Source organism: Eurytemora carolleeae, unplaced genomic scaffold (assembly GCF_000591075.1).
Source record: "Eurytemora carolleeae unplaced genomic scaffold, Eaff_2.0 scaffold1650, whole genome shotgun sequence".
NCBI lineage: Eukaryota > Metazoa > Arthropoda > Copepoda > Calanoida > Temoridae > Eurytemora > Eurytemora carolleeae.
Window position 1 is genome coordinate 1 of NW_019397550.1, and position 26,717 is coordinate 26,717.

General features: G+C 31.8%; 2 protein-coding genes across 2 annotated transcripts; one reads left to right on the forward strand and one right to left on the reverse strand.

Moving 5' to 3' along the window:
- Positions 1–1,281: 1,281 nt before the first annotated feature.
- Positions 1,282–8,411, forward strand: LOC111714864 (uncharacterized; the record flags this gene model as incomplete). The annotated part of the gene is given in 5 exon segments (XM_023490074.1): positions 1,282–1,382; positions 2,054–2,119; positions 3,548–3,623; positions 5,847–5,908; positions 8,119–8,411. Coding segments are annotated over 5 exon segments (438 nt in total), but the record flags the coding sequence as incomplete, so codon positions are not given.
- A 139-nt stretch (positions 8,412–8,550) lies between these two features.
- Positions 8,551–20,835, reverse strand: LOC111714863 (putative protein TPRXL). The gene is made up of 11 exons (XM_023490073.1): positions 20,768–20,835; positions 17,381–17,814; positions 15,666–15,708; positions 15,372–15,423; positions 14,045–14,079; positions 13,952–13,996; positions 13,596–13,723; positions 12,647–12,696; positions 12,506–12,545; positions 9,920–10,057; positions 8,551–9,469 (listed from the first exon to the last, which is right to left on the reverse strand). The coding sequence occupies exons 1-11, from the start codon at positions 20,782–20,784 to the stop codon at positions 9,348–9,350; spliced, it is 1,104 nt and encodes a 367-aa protein (XP_023345841.1). The 5' UTR covers positions 20,785–20,835; the 3' UTR covers positions 8,551–9,347.
- Between the last annotated feature and the right edge of the window lie 5,882 nt (positions 20,836–26,717).

Consider the following 26,717-nt stretch of genomic DNA (forward strand, 5'->3'; position numbering starts at 1 on the left):
TTAAATACAATCAATATTATTTGTTTGTCCAGTTCTCAAACTTGGGTTGAATGAACTAGGCTATGGTTCTACATCCTTGGTGGGTTTACACTATTATTTTATACTGTTGTCAGGAATAGCAGTACAATTATTTAAGTAAGGTTATTGATACTATTATTTTATACTGTCTCAGGAATAGCAGTACAATTATTTAAGTAAGAGGTTTGATACTATTATTTTATACTGTTGTCAGGAATAGCAGTACAATTATTTAAGTAAGAGGATTGATACTATTATTTTACTGTTGTCAGGAGTAGCAGTACAATTATTTAAGTAAAGGGATTGATACTATTCATTTTATACTGTTGTCAGGAATAGCAGTACAATTATTTAAGTAAGGTTATTGATACTATTATTTTACTGTTGTCAGGAGTAGCAGTACAATTATTTAAGTAAAGGGATTGATACTATTCATTTTATACTGTTGTCAGGAATAGCAGTACAATTATTTAAGTAAGGTTATTGATACTATTCATTTTATACTGTTGTCAGGAATAGCAGTACAATTATTTAAGTAAGGGTATTGATACTTTTATTTTATGCTGTTGTCAGGAATAGCAGTACAATTATTTAAGTAAGGTTATTGATACTATTCATTTTATACTGTTGTCAGGAATAGCAGTACAACTGTTTAGTAAGGGGATTGATACTTTTATTTTATACTGTTGTTAGGAATAGCAGTACAAATAAAAGTAAGTCAAAAACCTAAAAACCAAATTAATGACGGAAATAAAGTGTTGGCAATAGGGTTGGTACATTTTTATGATGCTTATGGGTTTAACTGGCAAAAAATTTGAAAAAATTCACAAGTCTTAAAGGGACACATGTAAGCATATATTTCTAGTGGCCCTCCTTGCAAAGAATGCCATGCCCGATGCACAACAATAATCTTTGCTTTGTTTGATCAAGTGGGAATTAATACAATAAACATTAATGTTATAAATCTTAACAACTGTGGTTTCTCTACGAAAGTACCTTACTGCGAAGTTCTATTGCAGAAAATGTTAAATATAAAAAACGTAGAAAAACCACAGTATCTTCCACTTAATTGGTCAGATAAAGGTTTCAAGGGTACCGTTGTGAATGAGACATTGCCATCTTTTCAAGGAGTGTCACTTGAAATTCGCTTACAGTTCATTTGAGTAAAAGTGAACATTTTGAACATGGGTTTTAAGAGAACTGTAAATTTTCATACTTCATTGTTCATTGTTCATTGTTCATTGTTCATTTTTCATTGTTCAGGTGTACTCTCTGTCAGAACTAGTACTTCATATCGTTAAGATAGAGAATGTTAGCTCCACCTATACCAAGGAACAGCTATCTGAAAAGTTACTTCCTCTCAGGTTTCATATTTACAGGGTTACCGATAATACCAAGGAACAATTATCTGAACAGTAACTTCCTCTCAGGTATCATATATACAGGGTTACCAATAATTTCAAGGAACAGTTACTTCCTCTCAGGTATCATATATACAGGGTTACCGATAATACCAAGGAACAGTTATCAGAACAGTTACTTCCTCTCAGGTATCATATAAACAGGGTTACTGATAATACCAAGGAACAGTTACTTCCTCTCAGGTATCATATAAACAGGGTTACCGATAAATGTTGAAACTGCAAAGACGACCCAAACTTAAAAAAAATGACTGAAGATTGATCAATCTTCAAATAAAGTATTTTAAAGGTTTACCAAGTGATCATGTACAAGGAACCCTGAATTCAAGAAAATTCAACAAATTCCAAACATTCGTTTTTGAAGTCTCATCCTTTGTGGGTAACCCTGTATCGTCATGGTAAACCAGGGGTTTCTATTTATGATTAATCTGAGTGAACTTGTTACACTACATAGAACAAATAAATTTTCCACAAATAGTATACAGAAACTAATGGAAAAAATAAATTAAGAGAAAATATGGATACCTCATTCATTCTCGATCTGGCGAAGCTACTCGACAAATTTGAGATCTCTTGAAATGATGTGAACAGTCCCTTTAAATATATTCTTGTAGAAGACCCTATGAATCTGGTCTGGGATGTGAGTGGCATGAAGCTAATACGGATTACGGATTGTGCAGGTATGGATCTATCAGTGTGTGGTGAATTTTGTTTAATTTATATATTGATCTTCAGCTGGAATTTGATAACAGTCGGCGTTTTTTAAAACAGTCTAAAACTAAAGAACGAAAAGTTTTGACTTAAATTTTAAGTTCATGCCACTTCTGACTTAATTTCAACCTGAACTTTAACCGTGAGGTTAAATATTTAACTCGCCGAAATCGACGAGTTAAAATTTAAACACAGGGTTATTGCCCATCATCATGGCGGTAAGGAGCATTCAACTAATTACGATATATTTAATAAATTTCACGTTTTAGATTAATTAATGTCTGCACGTAAACCCAAAATACGGTTGTAACTGGAAATATGTTTTGTTTTCCGTCACGTACAGGGTGTCCCACGAAACATGACATTTAATAAATCTTTATTTTTAGTTAAAACATCCTTTTGCTTCATTTTCTTTTACTTTGAAATCAATTTTAATATAACATGACTCCCATATAATACTTTTATTGATCTTTGGTATCAAACAACTTAACAAATTATGGAAAAAGACATTCTAAACTATTCACCAACTGTCATGTTTCGTGGGACACCCTGTACATAATTTAAAATTTAAAAATCAGCTGATTACCAATAGTTATGTAATAATTCTTTTCTCTGATTGGTTCATATTTTCCCGGGAATTTCAAATTTAAAATAGAGAAAGTTTAATATTTAAGTAGCTACTCATTATTTTACAGAACTTTAAACCTTGAACTTAAAATTCGCGCATTCTTTAGTTTTAGACTCTGATCGTAACTTGATTGGGTTTCTATTCTTTTAGCTTATACTAGCTGAAAGTTTCATAGGTAATCAAAAATATATTTTTATTATTAATCGTATGTATTATATCCACTACTGTAAAAGCATACTTTTAACTTTATAATTATTTGACTTGTTTGTTTGTCTACAATAAACGTTTTAACGGCTGGGCCATATTTTCTGTGGTATCTCAAAAGGCAGGTCAAAATAGAATAATTTGTCCAAATAAAATGTTGATATATAAATATATTTGAACTCCATCAGGGGTAACACCTAAGCTGGAAACACTTTAATTGTGGATGTGATGATCAATTCTTGATCTATTTATGTTAATCTTCAGATTAATTTAATCCGATTTTGTTATCTAGAATTTTTACCAACTAGAGCGTCCAATAAGAGAACAAATTCCAAACTCGCCCGCACTCGTATAGGTCGGACTCCAGTAGAGATACCAAATATTAAGTATTAGGTATTAAGCAGAAAATCAAGGGTCCACAGCAGATACCGAGATTAATCAATCGGGATTTAGGTTAACCTACTCAAAAGTACCCAACTCCAATCATATTGTGATCTTATTTTGTTTTGGATAAACATTCTTATCTGTAACTATTATTATTTGTAAATTATTAAATTTGTTTAAGCACTGGTGTTCTGAGGCGGTGGATTCTGTCTGTATGCGAGATAATGAAGCCAGTTAAACCCAGCGCTTGCAATCAGGTCGAGTGTCCAGTACCACCCATAAGTTTTATTGAGTTGGATATTTAGTATAAACCAAAGCGACATTTTAAAGTCTACCCGGTCCTAGGTTTTAGTTTTAACTTGCATAGTTTAAGTTTCTGTGGTCACTCGCACACTGACTAATTTTGAGTCGTGTTAAATAACCGAATAGTTGATTAACAGCGAGACAAAAATGTTTTGTACAATTCATGCTTCAAAATTTAATTAAAACCATAGAAAGACATTACTAGAATCCATTTTTATGCAGTGAGACCCACAAACTTGAGATAAATAAGACTGAGATGAAGTACCAGCGAACGGCATTTAAGATTACTTTGTTATAGGGTGATTAAGTAACTTTATCACCCTACAATGAGAAAAATTAGGTATACAATTTTAATATCAGGGTGAAAAAGTTACTTTTTCGCCCTGTTTTAGGTCAATAAAGTCACTTAATCACCCTTCAACGGGAAATATTAGGTGTGATAAATTCCATCAAAATTGAATAAAACTGTTAAAATAATCCTTGTATTTGAACAGGAGGATGAACCTGCTAAGGGATTTAACTATTAAATAATTCCTTGTTTTTGAACAGGAGGATGAACCTGCTAATGGATTAAACTATTAAATAATTCCTTGTTTTTGAACAGGAGGATGGGTGAAACAGTTTATCTCCTGTATATGAACAGGTGTACGAGTCCGCTATTGGGTTTAACTGTTAAAATATTCCTTGTATTTGAACAGGAAGATGAACTTGCTAATGGAATAAACTATTAAATAATTTTTTGTTTTTGAACAGGCGGATGGCTGAAACAGTTTATTTCCTGTATTTGAACAGGTGGATGAGTCTGCTATTGGGTTTAACTGTTAAAATATTCCTTGTATTTGAACAGGAAGATGAACCTGCCAATGGATTAAACTATTAAATAATTCCTTGTTTTTGAACAGGAGGATGAGCCTGCTAATGGATTAAATTATTAAATAATTTTTTGTTTTTGAACAGGCGGATGGCTGAAACAGTTTATTTCCTGTATTTGAACAGGTGGATGAGTCTGCTAATGGGTTTAACTGTTAACATATTCAGGGTGGCCAAAATGTACGGATTGTTTTTTTTTAACCCTAAAATTGTACGGATTGTACGGATTTGTTTTCAAATTGTACGGATTGTACGGATTTTTATCCAAGAAAATACACCGTTTTTTTAAATTTTCACTCATTTCAGAAAATTTTTCATGAAAATTAAAAAAAATTCTCGTCAAAATGAAGTTAGTTTAACTTATTTTCTGCATTCTAAATAATATTAGATTAGTATCCAGTATCCAGTATCCAGTATCCTGTATCCAGTATTCTGAATCCAGTATCCTGGATCCAGTATCCTGCATCAAGTATCCAGTATCAATCCAGTATCCTGTGTTCTGTATCCAGTATCCTGTATCCTGGATCCAGTATCCTGTATCCAGTATCCAGTATCAATCCAGTATCCTGTATCCAGTAATCCTGTATACAGTATCTTGTATTCAGTATCCAGTATCCAGTATCCAGTATCCAGTACCTTGTATCTTGTATCTTGTATCTTGTATCCAGTAATCCTGTATTCAGTATCCAGTATCATGTACCCAATATCCTGTACCCAGTATCATGTACCCAGTATCATGTACCAAGTATCCTGTACCCAGTATCCTGTACCCTTTATCCAGTAATCCTGTATCCAGTATCTTGTATTCAGTATCCAGTATCCTGTACCCAGTATCCTGTACCCAGTATCATGTACCTAGTATCATGTACCTAGTATCATGTATCCTGTATCATGTATCCAGTATCCTGTATCCTGTACCCAGTATCCTGTACCCAGTATCATGTACCCAGTATCCAGTACCCAGTATCCAGTATCCAGTATCCTGTATCATGTATCCAGTATCCTGTGTCCTGTGTCCTGTACCCTGTAAACAGTATCCTGTATCCAGTATCATGTATCCAGAACCCTGTATCCAGTATCAATCCAGTATCCTGTATCCAGTAATCCTGTATCCAGTATCTTGTATTCAGTATTCAGTATTCAGTATTCAGTATTCAGATAAACCTGCTAATGGATTTAACTATTAAATAATTCCTTGTTTTTGAACAGAAGGATGGGTTTAACAGTTATAATATTTCCTGTATTTGAACAGGTGGATGAGTCTGCTAATGGGTTTAACTGTGAAAATATTCCTTGTTTTTGAACAGGGGGATGAGGATGAGGATGATGGGTTCTGGAGTCAGAAGGGAAGTAAGACTGAACTACATGGGTAATTATTTAATAAACATTTGATTTGAAATAGCAAAATTAAACTATTTCAGAAATGATTGCGAGTATTAGAAATTCCTTAAACTTAGAGAAATACAACTGGGCTTGATGTGGTTTAGAATACAAATTTCTTGGCTTCGCTGCAATATTGCAGCCTTTACTTTAATGTTCACATAGAGTGGGGCAACTAAGGAATAGGTACACACGGCGGAGAAACTTGCAAACTTCTATCTCTCAATTTTATCAATCTTATTCAAGATTAAGAGAACAGTCTCCATTTTGTTTTTTATTAGGGGTAAAACTATTACATTGAGAATGTTCAATCCTTTTTGTACCAGCCAAAAATTATTATTATTGTTATAAAGATTTATTCACACACAAAAATATAAATACATATATAAATGGTGTAGTTAAAATTTGTTTAAATAAATTTTTTTGAAAATACAGGTTTCCAAAAGAAAAGAGAAAAAATATGCAAAATTATGCACAAATAGAAAACATTGATTTTTACTCACTACATAACATATTTATCATTTCAGTTATTACGTAATCATCGAATCCTTCAACATATAAATTATTCATTCTTGTACTTAAAAGTTCTTGTAAAACCGGAACTTTCCATTCATGTTCCAATGGGACATCAAAATATTTCATTTGTTTCTTAACTAACATTTTACTAAGATCGGAAGGATTTACAGAACAATCATTTGCAATAGAAAATAAATTTCTGCCAAGAACTGTGTTGAGGTCATTTTTTGCATGAATTAGAAAGAAATCTAATGCAAAGCTTAGAACTTGCTTCAATAGTCTCATAGAAAGACACAAATCCGCTAGCTAACATAGTTTTTACATGTAAACATTGTGAAATACTTTCAATCAATCAATCTATGCGTATAGAAGCAAATAAGAAGGTACTGTCAAAAAAAATTAAATTAAAACTTATTCATTAACAAACAATTAAAAAAATATAATGATCAATTTTCAATTATTTTCAAACATGTTGATGTGGGTATCAAAAGTTGTGTCTTGAACCGCATACCGTCGCATTTGGCTTTTTTGATATTTTAAAATTGCTTTTTTTTAATACTAATTCAACGTTTCTTAACTCAGTTTTTCTAAACGGGTATCGTCTTATTTTCACGGCATATTTTCCTGGCTTACTGTAACGTTGTCATTTTCAAAAGGTGCATTCGAGCATTTTCATCAAAAAATGCCCCAACTTTATACCCTTTTATCAACCCAAATAGATGTATGAACACATTACAGGAATATCATTTCAGGCTTAACGTCGGAATAGGAGGGATCCATCTTTAAACCTCTGATACAATTATCAACGGTGCACAATTGTACACGTGAGCTCAGTATTTAAAGTACTTCTGAAAGTGTGCCAGCAATGTTAATTCATGAAGCCGTTAAATTGTAAATTCTAGATTCTGCCAGTTTTTCAGTATTAATGTATGTTTGAAATAAGAAAAATTAGCTTGAAGAACTTGATTCATCTTAATTACAAAGATTCTCAATGATGCAAAGAAAGTATTTGTGTTAAATATTTAACTTGTCCATTGAAAGTTCTGAAAATTATATCTTCATAGTTAAATTATTTGAGTTTAATATTTTCAATTGTAGTACTTTTTTATTCTTGTAAGACTTCTTGTACTGTACTTTTCTGCATCAAATATTTTCGGATTTTTTTGAGGCAGCTGTTTTGTATTTAAGTTGTTCTTTTTCCCACTTGTTGTGATTAACTGTACGGTATAATCTAAAAACGTTGTATATTGTACTGTACATATGTTGATCTTGATATTTGTAATTAAAATCGAAGGGTAACCTCTGCCGATGGAGTTAGCCGGGATTTTAATAACTTGAAAATTCTCGTAAAAGTCTGAATAAATCTGTTCCATTCATGGTTAGTTTATTTATTTGGTGCTTGGTAATTATTAACCAATCCTTGGTTTCTATAAAATGTTGATCCCCGATATAATAGATTTGACCCTTTTAAATAGTCAGTCCAAGTTTATGCGCAATAATAAAATGTGCGCCTCGGGTATTAGTTTTAAATTAATTGATTTATAATATAATTATAATTATTATAATACAATTATTTGTTATTCATTTAAAAAGAAAAGCTGTACAAATTAACGCATATATACATATATGTATGTACTGCACTAAGCGATTAAATCAATAAAATGAAGACTACTTTTAGTTTAGAAATGGTAAACGAGCTTTTACAAGTTTACAAGCAACTGGGCTGATGTCCGAGTACATTACAGACTGGAAGCATTACACTCATTACTCCCAATCATTTGAAAAACCGGAAGAACCCCCATTAGACTATAGATGAATCACTCTCCCTGCTCATCAGCCTTTCCTCTCTTCATCATCATTTGGTTGGATCCGTTCATGAGTTCTACGAAATGGTATTTTCTCTCCAATTTGTTATACAAACTTATTGCTATTCGGTTCTCCTGGTTTAGTGCAGTAAATAATACCTTTCAAGTGCATGGTCACCTTTATTGATAAAATTTACAGTGCATGACTAAATAAACAAATAAATATGATAGATAGATAGATAGATAGATAGATAGATAGATAGATAGATAGATAGATAGATAGATAAATAAATAAATAAATAAATAAATAAATAAAAGAATAACCAGTTAAAGCGTTATTTCTGAAGAAATGAATAATTATTATTGGTAAACATGGGCATTAGTTTTGGTCTGTTCTTTAACATTTAATTATTTTTTATTCATATTAATATTTCAAATTTGTATGCTTGATTATTTTGCTATTATTATACTGTGCGAATTATTCTAGAAAAAAAAACAATTAAACCAAAATGGTCCAACTAATGTGTAAGAAATTTGTGCTAATTGTAATAAAAAACTTATTAAACATAGTAATTTAAATTATAAAAAACGTGTTGTTAAGCCTTTTAAAAAAAACTTAAATGTTAAATGATGTCCACAAGTTACTTATATGCATTTGAGTGAAGTTATAAAAGATGCCCACAAGTTACTTAAACGAATTTGAGTGAAGTTGTAAAAGATGTCCACAAGTTACTTAAATGTATCTGAGAAATTATAAAAGATGTCCACAAGTTACTTAAATGTATTTGAGAAGTTATAAAAGATGTCCACAATTTACTTAAATGCATTTGAGTGAAGTTATAAAAGATGTCCACAAGTTACTATCAAATATTATCCTTTTCTTCCAAAACCTAACGCTGGTCACAGTAAAGAACAAAACAAAAATAACAATTAGAAAAACAAAAAATAATCTTGAATCAGTAATTAATACATTAATTACAGTCCGAAGGTACCAATCATTATTACGGTTTTAAAGCTAGGAGTACATCTGTAAATGATGTTCAAGCCTTCACATGTATCCGTCAAGATAATCAGAAAATCAGAATAAGATTAAATTATTAGAATCCATTATTTGAGATAGAAGAGTGTAGAGTAGAGACTATAGTTTCGTTTCTTCCTCTCTGAATTCGGCTCAGCAGCATCTTCAAGAAATGGAATCTCTATGATTTCCTGATTTGATTCAGCTACGTCTAGATTAATTTACTATTTAATCATCAATTTACATTCAGGTTTACTCAAAGAATGAGACGGAATTTATGCTGCAAGCTGTCTCCTTAATCCATGATTTCATGCAACTATAATTACTACCATCTTACTTCCATCATTAGATAATCCATTTAATGATCACATTCAAGGCAACCACTTCATTTTAGCTTGGGATCGTGGTATTTAAAAAGTTTCAGGTCATCTTTAAAGTTTCATCCTTGGGGCAACTCTATCAATAATAAATTATAATTTTTTTAAAGCGATCGTTTTTTAAAACACTTTTTCGTTTTTTCTTTGTCGCTATTTCAAAATAAAATTATCGTTTTATTTAAAAAAGTGGAAACGATTCATCCCTAAATGTGGCATACATATGTACAAAACAGCTTTATATAATAGAATCAATATTGGTTCTAAGAACTTGAAGACCAACACACCTGAAGCAGTAGAATCTATAAAATCAGAAGCTTGATCCCCTTCAGCAGCATCCTCCTCCTCGACAACAATCTCACTACCGGCCGGAGTGTTGTCTTCTAATATTTCGGCCAGACTTTTCTCATCTTCGACCCGGGGTTCTAAATTATTAAAAATATAATTTAGTTATGAATTATGATTCATGAAATCATTTTTTTGTCAATCGCTACTATATTTGTGTATATCAAACCTTGCTGCTCATCGGACTGATAAAGTAATGAACTAATGATAGTATTCGACTACCCCCTGGAGCACTGATTAAGGAATAAACTGATAAAAGTATTCCTACCCCCTGGAGTACTGATTGAGGAATAAACTGATAAAAGTTGTCCCCCTGGAGTACTGATTAAGGAATAAACTGATAAAAGTATTCCTACCCCCGGGAGTACTGATTGAGGAATAAACTGGAAAGTATTCCCCCTGGAGTAGTGATTAAGGAATAAACTAATGAAAGTATTCCTACCCCCTGGAGTACTGATTGAGGAATAAACTAATGTAAGTATTCCTACCCCCTGGAGTAGTGATTAAGGAATAAACTAAGGAAAGTATTCCTAGTGGAATACTGATTAAGGAATAAACTAAGGAGAGTATTCTTACCCCCTGGAGCGCTGATTAAAGAATTAGATAAGGAAAGCATTCCTAGTGGAATACTGATTAAGGAAAAAACTAATGAAAGTATTCCTAGACCCTGGAGCGCTGATTAAAGAATAAAAGCGCGCCAAATCATGATCCAAATATTTTAAAGAATGATTTGTAAGTATTAATACAAGCATGATTATATCCATCTCAGATTGCTAAAGCAAGGTTATTCTATTCAAAGATCGATTCATTGCCAAGGGGGGGGGGGGGTCTGAAGACCGGGTTGTAATTAAATCATTTTAATCTATGCATGAGGATTCAGAGGGGGCAGAATAAACAGTTGAAGGAGGAAAGAAAAAAACAAATTTTAGTTCGTCTCAAACGTTATGTTTCGCGGGACACCCTGGACTTATTAAATTAAATGGGCAGTGTACGTACATTGTAAACTACTCAAGGCATTGTACATTTACCAAAATAAAGTGGCAAGTATATATAATTAAAATCTTTGTTCAAAAATAAACGTACAGTAAGAACCAGAAAACTGTGAAATATGAAACCACGTATTATTTAAGTGTATTTGATCCTGTTACAAAGCAAATAGTTTTACCACCAGCTTAAAAAACAAACAAACATAAATTATTGGAATGGGTGATTTTCCACCGCAAAATTTCTGTGTCTCGTGTACATTGGCCGGACTATGTCTTCTAATAGTCGCCTTCCTATTCCAATGTTTTCTGGTTCTCACTGTATAATGTACATTTTATATTGAATTATGCAGTAAACGTACATTTTAATCTATATTGTACCTGAGCATTTAATAAAATGAAATAGTCAGTATTTATAATGAATACCATGCCATCATCTCTATTCAAAATAAGATTTTCTCACGATGATTTATTATTCTCTCTCTAACTCTATACTGAATATGTTTTACTATAAGGGTTGTCTAGGATACTTTTATTAAATTCTACAGATATATACAGGTTTGTCCATTAAGGGTGAGGCTTCAGAGACGATTGTACAGAATTTACACTGTACTTTTCCTTATACATAATACCCAATGCATCTGTAAACAAGTTAGCTGTAAATTCAAACATTTGGCTTCTTGGATACTTTAAAGGTACACATACAGTCTTATTACCTTGCAACTGCTACTTTATCTCTCCTTTAAACAAAACTAGTAGAGAAAAACAACAAACTAATATTTGATCCGCTTCACTCATTAGTTTCAGATTAAAAAAATGTGATAGCTCTGAGTTCTAGGGGGGACACTGCCCCCCCTCGGTGTACGCCATTGGACACGTCACTCTTAACTTGAAATTAGGTTCAATAATTCCTTTAAAGTGATGAAATTTTTATTACAATCGTTTTCGCATTTTAAATATGAATCATTCACTTTCTTGAAAGTAAAAAGTACATCTTAGAGATCGTAAAATACAAATTTTGAAAAAAATTAATTTTTTAAAACTATAAGTACGGTTTCCCTTCTATTTGACCATATGACGAATCTGCCTGTAAATAATGTCCGTTACTATTTAGACTTTTCAGCTTGTCATGTGTCTCATCAAAGAAGCAATTGTAATGCACGTGATTTTGCGTTAATCACATTCTCAGCAGTTCTACACTTGAATATAAATTGGTTGAGTCCGGTGTCCAAATCAGGGCATAGATCAAGTTTAGTTAAAGCTGGCTGGGACTGCGTTAGTGCACGCAAACCAGACTTGGAGAAAAAAGAACTGAAAGTACAGTGTGCCCATAAATACCAAAAAGTACTTTAACAACCAGTCAAATTTTCAAGGTTGAAAAAAAATACAAAACCTGAAATTAGACTTAGTTTTATTTGTCACAATCACATTTGCACTGATTACACTTTCTGTTATAGTGGTCATGGTTTATATTAATTGCAGATATTATTTATTATTTACATTTATTATTCGTTGCTAAATTATTTTTAATAAATCTTAACTTACTTGTCTTTTCAACTATATCCGTGAAAACAGGGGCGTTCTCCTGATTTATTCCTCATTTATCTTTAAAAAAAACTTATTTTTTAAATTTATGTTAAAAGTAAAATTTAAAAAGTTGTTGATAAATAAATGAATAATAAATTCCTGGTATTGTTGACTATCTTCTACATCTGCAATAGCTTCATTGTGAAAACCTTTAACATTTTAGACTTTAACTATTTGATGTATTTTATTTATTCGATCTATTTAAAGTATTTGATTTATTTGATCTATTTGATCTATTTGATCTATTTGATCTATTTGATTTATTTGATCTATTTGATTTATTTGATCTTTTTGATTTATTTGATCTATTTGATCTATACCAAAATATATAATTTGAAACAAATAGATTATCAAGTACAAAAGGTGGCAACAGAGAAATAAACGAATTTTGCACAACGTCACAAGTGTCAAATATAACAAGGAAAGCGAAATTTTCTCACATTAGTTGACATATTTTCTAAGATTAAATAAATAAGTGTAAAAACAGAAACTAAAGAACACATAAAATTGCACTTATTTTACTGTAAGAAAAGCTTTTTATTCTAAAATTATCACTATTATTGATAATTTTGTCGGACACAAAAACTGAATTGACACTTGTGACGACAGAATACAGCTGTACTGAGAGTGTACAAATTCTACGTTGCCATCTATTGTACTATACTCTATTTGGTTTGAAATAAGAAGAAGGTAAATGTATGCACCATTACTGGTTCGACTTTGGGACCTCGCAGCTGCTCAAGCTCTTTAATAAGAGTACTTATGATTGAAAAATTTTAATATTTAAATCTTGCATATATAGTTTACTTTAGTTTAACGTATTATGAAATCAGAGATGGAATTTAAAGAATTTGAGCCGCGGTTTAAATCTGCCAAAACCCGGTTTAAATTAAGCGCAGGCTTAAATCTTGAAACATTTGATACAATTTTATATGGAACCAACCATATTTAAGCTGCGGCTTAAATTTAAACCGCCGCTGAAATTCTTTAAATTCGGCCACAGGTTTCATAGATTAAAAAAATAAGATTATTCACTGTTTTGGAATACCTGAGAAATCTTCTCCAATGCTGATGATTTCGTCAATATCGTCGTTTTGGCCGTTTTCATAGGACTGTTCAGATTGGCCAAAAAGTTCAGGGCCTCCAAGAGAAATACTATCAAGGGACTCGGATTGTCTGAAACAGATTCGTAAAGTAAATCAGTATAAAAGTGTTTATCTACCATGTTTTACGAGAAGTCAAGATATCTTTTTTATAAAATTTGTCCTAAAAATACTAAGTAAGAAAACGACTGAAAAAGAAAGAAAGTCACAAACGAGGTTTTATTCTTAAAACTTAAAAAAACAGCAAATTGGAATTAAAACAATAAACGACTTATATATGAATGCAAAAATGGCGTAATACCTAAATGACTCGGGTTCATTGGAAGGCAGAATTCTGAACGAATATCTAAAAAAGATTTGATGTAAATATGTATTAATGTGAAAGAAAATTCACCTTTTCAAAGATGCTTCTCCCTGTGACTGTGAGCCCTACGAGAAAAATAATTTAGAATGAAATCTTAAAAGTTAAAATGTTCAACATTTACCACTGTTTTTGCCTTCTCTCCCGGTACAATTGATATACCCTGCAAGCTAACACGGTTGCTAAAAAGAGGGGCGCAAAGTGCCCTATGATCCAAGTATTGTCATATTTTAATAGGAAAACCTCTTAGAGAATTATATGAGAATTATAGAGCTAAATATGAAAATCATAGATCTAAATATGAGAATCATAGAGCTAAATATGAGAATCATAGATCTAAATATGAGACTCATAGAGCTAAATATGAGAATTATAGAACTAATAATGAGAAATATGGAGCTAAATATGAGAATTTTAAAGCTAAATATGAGAGTCATAAAGCTAAATATGAGAATTATAAAGCTAAATATGAGAATCGTAAAGCTAAATATGAGAATTATAGAGCTAATAATGAGAACTATGTAGCTAAATATGAGAATTATAAAGCTAAATATGAGAATTATAGAGCTAAATAGGAGAATTATAGAGCTAAATATGAAAATTAAAGCTAAATATGAGAATTATAGAGCCAATAAGGAGAACTGTTGAGCTAAATATGAGAATCACAAAGCTAAATATGAGAATTATAGAGCTAATAATGAGAACTATGGAGCTAAATAAGAGAATTATAAAGCTAAATATGAGAATTATAGAGCTAAATATGAAAATTATAAAGCTAAATATGAGAATTATGAAGCTAAATACATCTTTTGTCTCTTTGATCTATAATTCAATTTCTCTGTTTGTTTGGATTATTCAATGACAGTAGGTAGACCCATACATAGCGCATTCTATATACTCACCTTGTAATACATATATTTCCATCATGATAAAACACTTTTATTCGAAACCATGAATGCCTGAGTCATTCTCATGCATGTAGGACAATTTTCCTTGAAAACGTTTTTTCATTTAATGTTTTAATTCCATAAGATGACTTTGTCAACAAAGTTTGAGGAACCCCGCGGTTTTATTTATTTTATTTGCTCTAAGTTTTAAACCAGGGGTGTCATGAATATTTTTAGATGTGCTTCTATTTGACCATATNTGTACTTGAGGTCTGTAGGGGGGGGTTCAACTGCCCCCTGGTTACCTGGTATACTTGTACTTGAGGTCTGTAGGGGGGGGTTCAACTGCCCCCTGGTTACCTGGTATACTTGTACTTGAGGTCTGTAGGGGGGGGTTCAACTGCCCCCTGGTTACCTGGTATACTTGTACTTGAGGTCTGTAGGGGGGGGGGGGTCAACTTCCCCCTGGTTACCTGGTAAACTTGAGGCCTGTAGGTGGAAGAGGAAGTTACAAAACCTTCATTACTAAAATATAGTTAAATCAACACATTTATATATTTACTTAATATCCTAATATTTTCTTAATAAGCTAATTTCAAACTTAGATTATTTGATCTAACAGATTTCAAAGTTTGAAATATCTACGGTCTACGACATGGGGTTGCAAAGATATAGAAATTAGAAAATCAGAGTTTGGGTCAAGAATTCAATTCCTTTTTACATAAACTGCGATGCTTGGCTAATATTGCAAGCTTGTGAAAAATTACCTTTCTCCTAGGAACGTTTCTGTTGGCTCTTCTCGCGAAAATACTAGTTGTACAAATTCAGCAAACAGTTTTATACCATTAAATTAATGATACATGTTTTGATAGCGACACGTTTCAAATTCTCATCAAAGAAGACAATTGGTGGCGATTGATATCCTTCATATTTTATTCAGTCCTTCTCCCTTTTTATGGTTTTTTTCACAGTCCCTTTAAAATAGGATGGTTTATGACATGCTGTGAAAAGGTTTGTTTAAAGAATAGAAATTCAGTTCTAAAATTTTTTAATTGAGCTGATATTTGAAATATGTAATCCCGAGTAAAACCCGGATATTACTCGAGATTTAGCGATTTAGATCGTAAATTTCGTAAAACTTTTAAAGGGAGTGACCGGCTATGTAAGGTAGTTGAACTGAGTATGCAGTGTTGTCGAAAACTTCTTTAGGATTCATTTGAGACATGTTTCACTTTTTAAAGATCTGTTAATCCTGAGTTTGAGCGCAAATTTGACGTTCAAAACTCCTGATTTTGGGGGTGGATACGCTTTCAGAATTAGTTTTTTTTTAATTATTAAATAACGACAACGAAAAAAAAAGTAAAAATTATACAGTAATCTAATTAGATTGCTAGGAACATATTTCACAAAAGAAATGTGTAAATAAATCAATGCTAAAATCGATTATTTCGTTTTCATTATTATATTGAATTTCTAATTTTCTTTGAATTTATTCGCAGATTTCTTCAAATTCTTTAAATATCGTCTTTTCAATAATAATTATAGAAAATCTGCGAACATATTTGTGAATAACGAGAAACTAGAATAATGAGATAATAGAAACTAATAATTGAACAAGATTACTTATTTTCTATGATAAGATTAATTTTTATTTTCTCAAAATGTTCCTAAACATGACGTCTGTAGTTTATTGTAGAATATTTTTACATTTTATGTCGTCGTTAATTAATATTTAAAAAAAAACTAAATCTGAAAGCGTATCCACCCCCAAATCAGGAGTTTTGAACATCGAATTTGCGCTCAAACTCAGGATTTACAGATCTTTTAAAAAGTGAAATATGTCTCAAATGAATCCTAAAGAAGTTTTCCACAATACTGCGTCCTCAGTTCAACTACCTTACATAGCCGGTCACTCCCTTTAAGATTGTACATTTCAATCTTAGTTTGTAGATAGTTATATCTGTAAAATAAGCACATCAAGTTATATGTAAGGTTTACAAATCTGAAGAATCGAATGTGCGTTAATCAGTTGCTGAATTTTTCTACCGTTAGACCCAAGTAGAGTTAATTGCAGTTGCGTATACTCTGCGTACATATTGAAACCAGTTCACTCTGGGCAGAACGTGTAAACAAGAATAGATGCATCAGTGTTTGTTTAGTATCCGTGGAGGATAAAAGCATTTAAATTTGATAATTTTGATATTCAAATAATAGTTTCCTTTGACCAGAATATTTCATTGATTTTTTATGTGAAGGTGGATCCTATGTCAGGCTGTGACATCCGTCTTGTGTTTACATTACCGCCCAGAGACAGCACACTGCAGTACAAAAGATGCGTACACCTCTGAAATAACTTTCCTTGCATTATAACCTTGGTTAGACCCAAGGAAAGAGTTTCGCTAAAGAAAGGCTTGAGACTGCGAAAGTTTGGGTTTTATTTTTAAAATCTCAGTCCTGAACTTGGAATATTTAGCTGAATTTCCTTCAGTATTCTCTGTTCTGTATTCTTGGTTGGAGTAGGTTGGAGAGGAGGGGAGGGGGGACGAGTAGGTTGGAGAGGAGGGGGTAGAAAATGAAGGTGTTGTTGAGGAGATAGACGGAGAGGATGGATAGGAAATCCTGGATTTCACTCGAATGATCTCATTAGGACGGCTAGCAGCAGGGTAGGAGGAGTAGGTAGGAGAGGAGAAGGAGGAGGATGGAAAAGAGATGGAAGAAGAGGAAGAGGAAGGAAATGAGAAGGTGGAGGAAGAAGACTTAGAGTTTATTTTTGAAGAAGATGAGGATGAGGATTTATATTCTGATGAAGAAGAAGGGGAGGGGGAGGATTTATATTCTGAGGATGAAGAGGCTGGATAGGATCTAGCAGATGCCGGAGATACGGATCCTCCATAAACTTCATCTCCTCCTTCTTGCCTAGAAATATAAAATATAAATGATATTGTTTAGGTTTTAATTATGAGGACGCACTAGGAACAAATTATCACACCAATGAGGACGCACCAACAACAAACACATACTTACATACATTTTTATGTAAAAGGATACAAGGTGTCCCAAAATTAATATCGGATTTGACAACTGTGACTGTTTTTTTAAATTCTGTTTACTGTTCAGTTATTGCATTGTAAAGTTTTACGGCTGTTGTTAGACTCAATTTATGTGTTTTAAACCATGCAAAAATATGAATAATTTATATTGTCTTTTAATATGGCGTTATATGTTTTTAATTTTAACAAAAAGCAAGAATTAAAATTAATTATATAATTCTTTCATACAAAGTCCATAGTTTAATTTTTACAAGGTTAAATTTCACTTTTACGTTGCTTTAGAACACAATTAAATCAAATACACCTCTGTACCGTTTTACTTATAATAAAGTTTATGTTTTAGTACCATGATACTTTGAACTTTATCAGATGTAAGATTACATTAAAATGAAAAGAGTGTATTATGTGTAGCCTTGTTCAAAGAATGACAATTCAATTTTTAGTTATTAGTATATAAATATGTTTACATTTTGTATGATGTATTAGTGATTTGTATAAACTGAAAAATCTTGTGTTAAATTCACTGGAATTGCTGATTCTAGTACATTTAAATGATAAAATCCCGTACCCTATAAAGTATTTTAGTTTAATAAGATAAACTGTAAATTTTGAAAAAGAATTAAACCGTTTAATTGATTTATAATTACAATTATCAGGGTTTAAAGTAGTGTTTATTGTTTAAATAGGAAATATGTAATCCTTGGATAAATGTTGGCAGATGGCGGTAAAAAAACATGAAAAAAATGTGAGTCCCATTTTATAAAATACCAGCTGAATTGCTAAATTAATAAAAGAAAAAATCTAATTTTGAAATAAAAAATGTTACCCACTGGGAATCCATGGGTTTCCTAAAAAATCAGCAAATTAGGTTCAGCTCTTTGATAAGCTATAGCTAACATTTATATTTTGGCCTATAATACTTTCAAATGGAATTAATCATAAGGCCTAGTATAAATACCGAAAAATATTTTTTTTTGAATTTAAAAAGGCGATACGAAGAAACAATTTGGAATTGTATTTAATACCCTATACGCTTATTACCTAGGCCGAAAAGAAATGATTTAAAGGCTTGGAAGACATGCTTCGTCATTCACGTTAGGGAGATCAGATCATTTTTATATATGAAGACATTATAACTCAATTCAATTCGAATCTACCCAAACATGACGTCTGTAGTTTATTGTAGAATATTTTTACATTTAGCTATTCTTACTTCTTCATTTACTTCCCTACCCCCCACCTTCTTATTTCGTTCCACTTCCATGTACTTCCTTCCATTGTTATTCTTTATCTACTAATTACTCCCTCTTTATAGACATCAGTTCCCCCCCCCCCCCCCTCTCCCTCTCCACTCACAAAAATACTATCCCTACTAACTGCATAACTATCCCTACCAACAGTACAAATATCCCTACTAACAGTATAAATATCCCTAATAACAGTATAAATATCCCTACTAACTGCATAACTATCCCTACTAACTGCATAACTATCCCTACTAACAGTGTAACTATCCGTACTATATGTATAACTATCCCTGCTAACTGTATAACTATCCCTAGTAACTGTATAACTTTCCCTACTAACTGTATAACTTTCCCTACAAACAGCACAACTATCCGTACAAACTACATAACTATCAAAACTTACAGTTTAAATATCCCAACTAACTGCATAACTATCCCTGCTAACAGTATAACTATCCTTTCTAGCTGTATAACTATCCCTGCAAACAGTGTAACTATCCCTACTAACAGTGTAACTATCCCTACTAACTGCAGTGTAACTATCATTTTTAACAGCTTAACTAACAGTGAATCTGTTAATAGGAAGTCGAAGACTTATATTGCAAAAAAAGTATATTTAGGAAATTAGCGGAGTATAATCGGAAATTATTGCAAAGCATTTCCGCAAAAATAAATCAAATTTAAAACCAAGAACTAAAATGTAATTGGGTTTTCATAAACGAGTTGGTTTAGGCAACATTTCCTTCATCAGCAATTGCCCTAAAACTGATTATTTATGATTAATTGTTAAAACGCGACCAACGGTTTAAAATCATGATAAGTACATGTAAATTATTAAGATTATTTAACCAAAATTGTCAAATCTAAAAAAACACGATTCAGAGTTTATAGCAGAGAAAAGAGATTACAGATATCTATTAAAGGCTAGAATATGCGATATTTTATTACAGCATGGGCAGCCGTGGTACATTTAAATTTTCGAGCCGGGTCAACCTTTCCAGTCCTAGTGTGTACTGTATCGCCTGGACATTGGGTAAATAACGCAGACACTCAATAAGACTAGCCGGTGCTACAAGATTGAAGCGGTCAGACTTTAGGTTGAATTTACTTTTACTAAAGGGTCAGGGGTGCGTGTACAGCACGTTCCAATGTGAACAACTGGAGTAAACGACCAATTAGCAGACATCTATCTTCAGGATCCTTTGTATATGAAATAAAAATTAACCCCTGATTGGGTATTATATGCAACACCCGAGACGGCTAAATGGCAGTCATAAAACATCTTGTAGGAATATAGCATGTTGTGCCGGTACGACTTAAGGCCTACTTAGCCCAGCCAACGAAGGTTAAGGGTGTTACTGGGCTTACTGGGCCAGCTGCCCAGGCGGCAAGATATCTAGTACCGGCTCGTCATTATTTTGTACTGGCATAACATATTTCAAATGTCGTCCGCGATCTTAGAGTATGATAACTCATTAATTTTTCCGTAGCAAAACATATATCTGGTCTGTGGTTTATAGTAACTTAACGCACAGTGCATGCATTACGTAGTCGTACAGTACATAAACTGACCTGAGTTGAAAGGACATCTTGTAATATGATTCAGCAGGTAGGTCAACATAGAACTCTCCTACTGTAGTCTTACCTACATATTAAACATTTATAATGATAATAATAATAAAAGTAATAATAATAATGATATAAATAGATAAATAGATAGACAGATAGATAGATAGATAGATATAAGGATTAGGAAATATGCATTGCTGGAAAGTAGTCATTCCCGTAATCATAAACTTGAAGTTACAGTCTCTAAATTAAGTTCAAGTATGGACATGTCAGCATTGAATAGTGCATTAATAAATGCAAACAAATACTTGCAGGTCGTTATATTTATTTATGTATATAATGCATGAGAACAAAGATTTAGAGTAGAAACCTCAGGGATAGAACGGAATGAAAGGAAGGAAGTAGAATAACTTAAGAAGGGAGTGTAGAAGTTAAGAAAGAAAGGAAGGAAAGAAGTGAAAGGAAGGAAAGGAAGGAAAGGAAGGAAAGGAAGGAAAGGAAGGAAAGGAAGGAAAGGATAACTGGCTGAGAACTAATAAGAATAATATATGATGTATGTGTATATAGTATAATATTGGTGGTTTCCTCTTTAACTATTAATCATTTTTGGGCAATTAAGCTTAAAAGAGTTGAGAAGAATGGGGAAGGATGGGAAGGGGAGGGGGGGGGGTATGGGGTAGAGGGGTGTTAATGCAAGGATGTTTGATGGTCTGCGGTTGTTGGTTTTATTTTATGCTATTTAAATTATTTGATTTACTCTTCCTTTTTTGCCAATTGCATCCCATTTATTTTTCCATTTGTTTTATTTTTCTAATTTAAATATTCTCTTCTCTCCGATGATGCTTGATATGCAATGGCTGAAAGAAATTCAGACATTTATCAAGTAGAAGCTAAAAACTGAAATTGCTCTCAGTCAGATTAATCTATTCAACCATCTTTTATAAATTCGCCAGTTTATTCAGTTCATTCATATTTATAGTGCATATATACTTTACAGAGCATATCTACTTTTTAGAGCTTATGTTCTCTATAGAGCATATTTTCTTTATGGAGAATATCTACTTTATAGAGCATATTTGCTTTAAAGAGCATATCTACTTTATAAATCACATCCAGATACTTTGCAGAGGATTTCTACTTTATAGACCATATCTACATATTATGTAAAGCATATCTACTTTATACAGCATATAATCTTTGTAGAGCATATCAACATACTTTGTAGAGCAAATCTACATTGTAGAGCATATCTTCTTTGTAAAGCATATCTTCTATGTAGCGCAAACTACTTTGTAGAGTATATCTTCTTTGTAGAGAATATCTACTTTGTAGAGCATATCTACTTTGTAGAGCATATTTACTTTTTAGAGCATATCTAAATACTTTGTAGAGCATATTTACTTTGTAGAGCATATCTACTTTAAAGAGCATATTTACTTTATAGAGCATATTTACTTTTTAGAGCATATCTAAATACTTTGTAGAGCATATTTACTTTGTAGAGCATATCTACTTTATATCTAAATACTTTGTAGAGCATATTTACTTTGTAGAGCATATCTACTTTAAAGAGCATATTTACTTTATAGAGCATATTTACTTTTTAGAGCATATCTAAATACTTTGTAGAGCATATTTACTTTGTAGAGCATATCTACTTTATAAAGAATATCTACTTTATAGAGTGGAGTAAGTACGGAATACAGAGTACAGAATACAGAGTACAGAATACAGAATACAGAATACAGAGTACAGAATACAGATTACGGAATACAGAGTACAGAATACAGAGTATAAAATACACAGTACAGAATACATAGTACAGAATACAGAGTACAGAATACAGAGTACAGAATACTGAGTACAAAATACAAAGTACAGAATACAGTGTACAAAATACAGAGTACAGAATACAGAGTACAGAATACAGAGTACAGAATATAGAGTACAGAATACAGGGTACAGAATACAGAGTACAGAATACAGAATAAGGAGTTCAGAGCACAGAGTACAGAGTACAGAGTACAGATTATAGAGTACAGAGTTCAGAGTAAAGAATACAGAATATTAAGGAATACAGAGAAAATAATACAGAGTACAGAATACAGAGTACAGAATACAGAGTACAGAATACAGAGTACAGAGTACAGATTCAAGAGTACAGAGTACAGAATACAGAGTACAGAGTACCAGAGTACAGAGTACAGATTAAAGAGTACAGAGTACAGAGTACAGAGTACAGAGTACAGAGTACAGAGTACAGAGTACAGAATACAGATTACAAAATACAGAGTACAGAATACAGATTACAGAATACAGTGTACAGAATACAGAGTGCAGAATAAGAGTACAAAATACAAAATACAGAATACAGAATACAGAGCACGGAATACAGATTACAGAATACAGAGTACAAAGCACAGAGTGCAGAGTACAGAGTACAGAGTACAGAGTACAGAATATTACAGAATACAGAGTACAGAGTAAAGAATATTACAGAATACAGAGTACAGAATATTACAGAATACAGAATACTGAGTACAAAATACAAATGTAGGAAGCAGGAAAGCAAACACACAAACAACTGACACAAAGAAACAAACATATATCCTGGCATTAAAACAAAGAGGAGGAAGAATAAACTAAATTGGCAGAAAATCTAAAATTATGAAAATGGAACAATGGCGGATTTTAAATAAAAAACACACATCATCATCTCATATTTTTACCTCGTTTAAAATTGCTAATTACTAAGATGTAATGATGTATAAAACTTTATGCTCTCCATTATATTAAAATGCTTTGTTTTTAGATTTTAATTTGACAATGAAATAAAAGCAAAAAGTAACCTCGATCTGCTAAACTTGAATACTATACACATACAGCATACACTTTGGAATTATATATATGTCTCGCATATCCGGGGCCGGGTATCCGAAGTAATATAATTATGCAACATTATAAAGAAGATAGTGGTTTGGTAAAACCAATTAAACTAAGCCAAGTGTAAGTGCTTTGTAAAAATTTTAGATGAAAAGTATTGAGCTCTGGATCAAACAGTGTGATATGAAAAGTATTGAGCTCTGGATCAAACAGTGTGATATGAAAAGTATTTAGTTCTGGATCAAACAGTGTGATATGAAAAGATGAATGTATATTGTTCACACCCTGGACAACAAACAAAAGGTGTTTTTGAACACTGCTGTAGCAAACTAAGAATTCTCTCCAAAGTATGAATAGCACTATTTCTTCACCATATCAAAGATGTTTTAAAAATGTTATAACCACAATTTGGACGTTCAGAAGAACAATTGTTTTATTCTGTAGTAAATTTGTAAGATAATTTGGTTTTAAAAATCAGCTTTTTTGAATTTTTGATAAAGAGGGTTTAATTACTACATGAATCAATGTACTGCATGAATGAATTTACTGCATGACAAGTGGTTTTGTGAATGTAAATACAAGACAATAATGTTTATCAACCCCTCTAACCCCCCTCCATTCCATTAACAAACCCCCCTACCTATCAACAGGGTCGTGAAAAGGATGAATTGAAATGTATGCTTAATTAACAATGATTTGCAGGTTAAACAAACGTATCAATTAAACAAACAAATAAACACCAAAACCAACATTGGAAATACATTTTTTCATGATTTGCTGAAATATGTTCTTTCATGTGAGCGGACAAAAGTTTACATGCAAAAAGAGATTAACCTTTTTTATCGAATTATTTTCGATGTTTTTTGTGGTTTTTAAACTGAATTCAAATTACTACCACCAAAGGGTTTCCGCGACTTTTATCCCAAATGAAAGCTAAACGTTGAAGCGTCATATTTTGAATTTTACTGACTTAAAGCAAAAATGGAGGTGGTGTGGCCGGTGGGGTGGGGGGGGGGCAAAATTAAGAACTGATACTGTGACAAAAATCACTTCTCCCCCCTTCCCTTATTGAGCTAATTTTGAAATAAATGAAAAAATAACAAGGTCGCAGGAGTCAAGTTGTCCTTTGTGTTTGCTAGTAAATCTACCATTAAGGAATTAAATGTAACATCTTAAAAGATTAAATAGCACTGTAACCCAGATTTAAACGGATCTACTCGAAACTAAAATGATTTCTCATGCTTCAGCTTTATTTGGAGTTTAATCCGCAAATCTTTCAAATATTTCCAGAAAGTGTACAATCTATCTATCTATCTATCTATCTATCTATCTATCTATCTATCTATCTATCTATCTATCTATCTATCTATCTATATATCTATCTATCTATATATCTATCTATCTATCTATCTCTATTTATCTATCTGTCTATCTATCTATCTCTGAATGACCGTATGTCCAAGTATCATATCACGAAGTGACAATGAGAAATTATAAAGCATGTTCTATAGTGTAACCACGATGGTGTTCTATGCCGCGTTAAAGTCTTATTAATCTGAGGAGATTTCCTGTTTGCAGATTTCAAGAATTATTCTACGAGGAAAACGCAAATCATCATTATTTCATTTTGATCTTGCGATTTTAACTAGTTCGCGAGCAGTTCTAATTTCTTTGGACGGGAAGTATAAAATAGTAACCAACAGTTTTAAAATTTTTATAAAAAGTGCCTGGTTTTAGATTATAAAGGTTCATTAACAACTTAAATCTACTTGATAGTTTACAATTTTTAATTTAATCTCCAAGCATAATCTAAAAATAAACAGGGTGAACTACTTTTAACTGGAATTCCAAAAAATAAAGAATACGCACTAGATTGACGTTTTTAGAGAAAACTTTGTTTTCAGGCAAAGCTGGGTTTCTTAGCAACTAAAAATTAGTGTGAGAATCAAGTATATTTCTCATCCATGATTTTTGATAAAAATAAAAATATTACCTCTGAAACGAGAACAGGTTTAGACAGAGCTGCCATAACTTGAAGAAGAACAAGAGACCACATTTTATTCATTTTCCCTGGGGGTAAAAGTTGTATCCTTTATTATTAATTATATCTGTGTATCCTTTATAATTGTATCCCTGTATCCTTTATTATTAATTATATCCGTGTATTCTTTATCATTGATTATATCCATGTATCCTTTATTATTAATTATATCCGTGTATCCTTTGTTATTAATTATAATCATGTATCCTTTATCATTAATTATATCCATGTATCCTTTATTATTAATTATATCCATGTATCCTTTATTATCAATTATAATCATGTATCCTTTATCATTAATTGTATCCGCGTATCCTATATTATTAATTATATCCATGTATCCTTTATAAATTAATTATATCCATGTATCCTTTATTATCGATTATAATCATGTATCCTTTATCATTAATTGTATCCGCGTATCCTTTATTATTAATTATATCCATTTATCCTTTATTATTAATTACATCCATGTATCCTTTATTATCAATTATAATCATGTATCCTTTATCATTAATTGTATTCGCGTATCCTTTATTATTAATTATATCCGTGTATCCTTTATTATCAATTAAAATCAATTATAATCATGTATCCTTTATCATTAATTATATCCATGTATCCTTTATCATTAATTATATCCGTTTATCCTTTATTATCAATTATAATCAATTATAATCATGTATCCTTTATCATTAATTGTATCCGTGTTTCCTTGATCATTAATTGTATCCACGTATCCTTCATTATTATTTATATCCATGTATCCTTTATTATTAATTATATCCATGTATCCTTTATTAAAAATTATAATCATGTATCCTTTATCATTAATTGTATCTGCGTATCCTTTATTATTAATAACTAGCCTTAGAGGGCGCTTCGCGCCCATTAATTGTGAACATGTTCTCTTTGTGTACATCGTAAAACAAAACAAAAATAATTCGCGGATTTTCACAAAAAATTTCGTGGATTTTCAAAATTTTAAAAAATTTAATGAAGATCGAATTTTGATGGAGACAAATATTT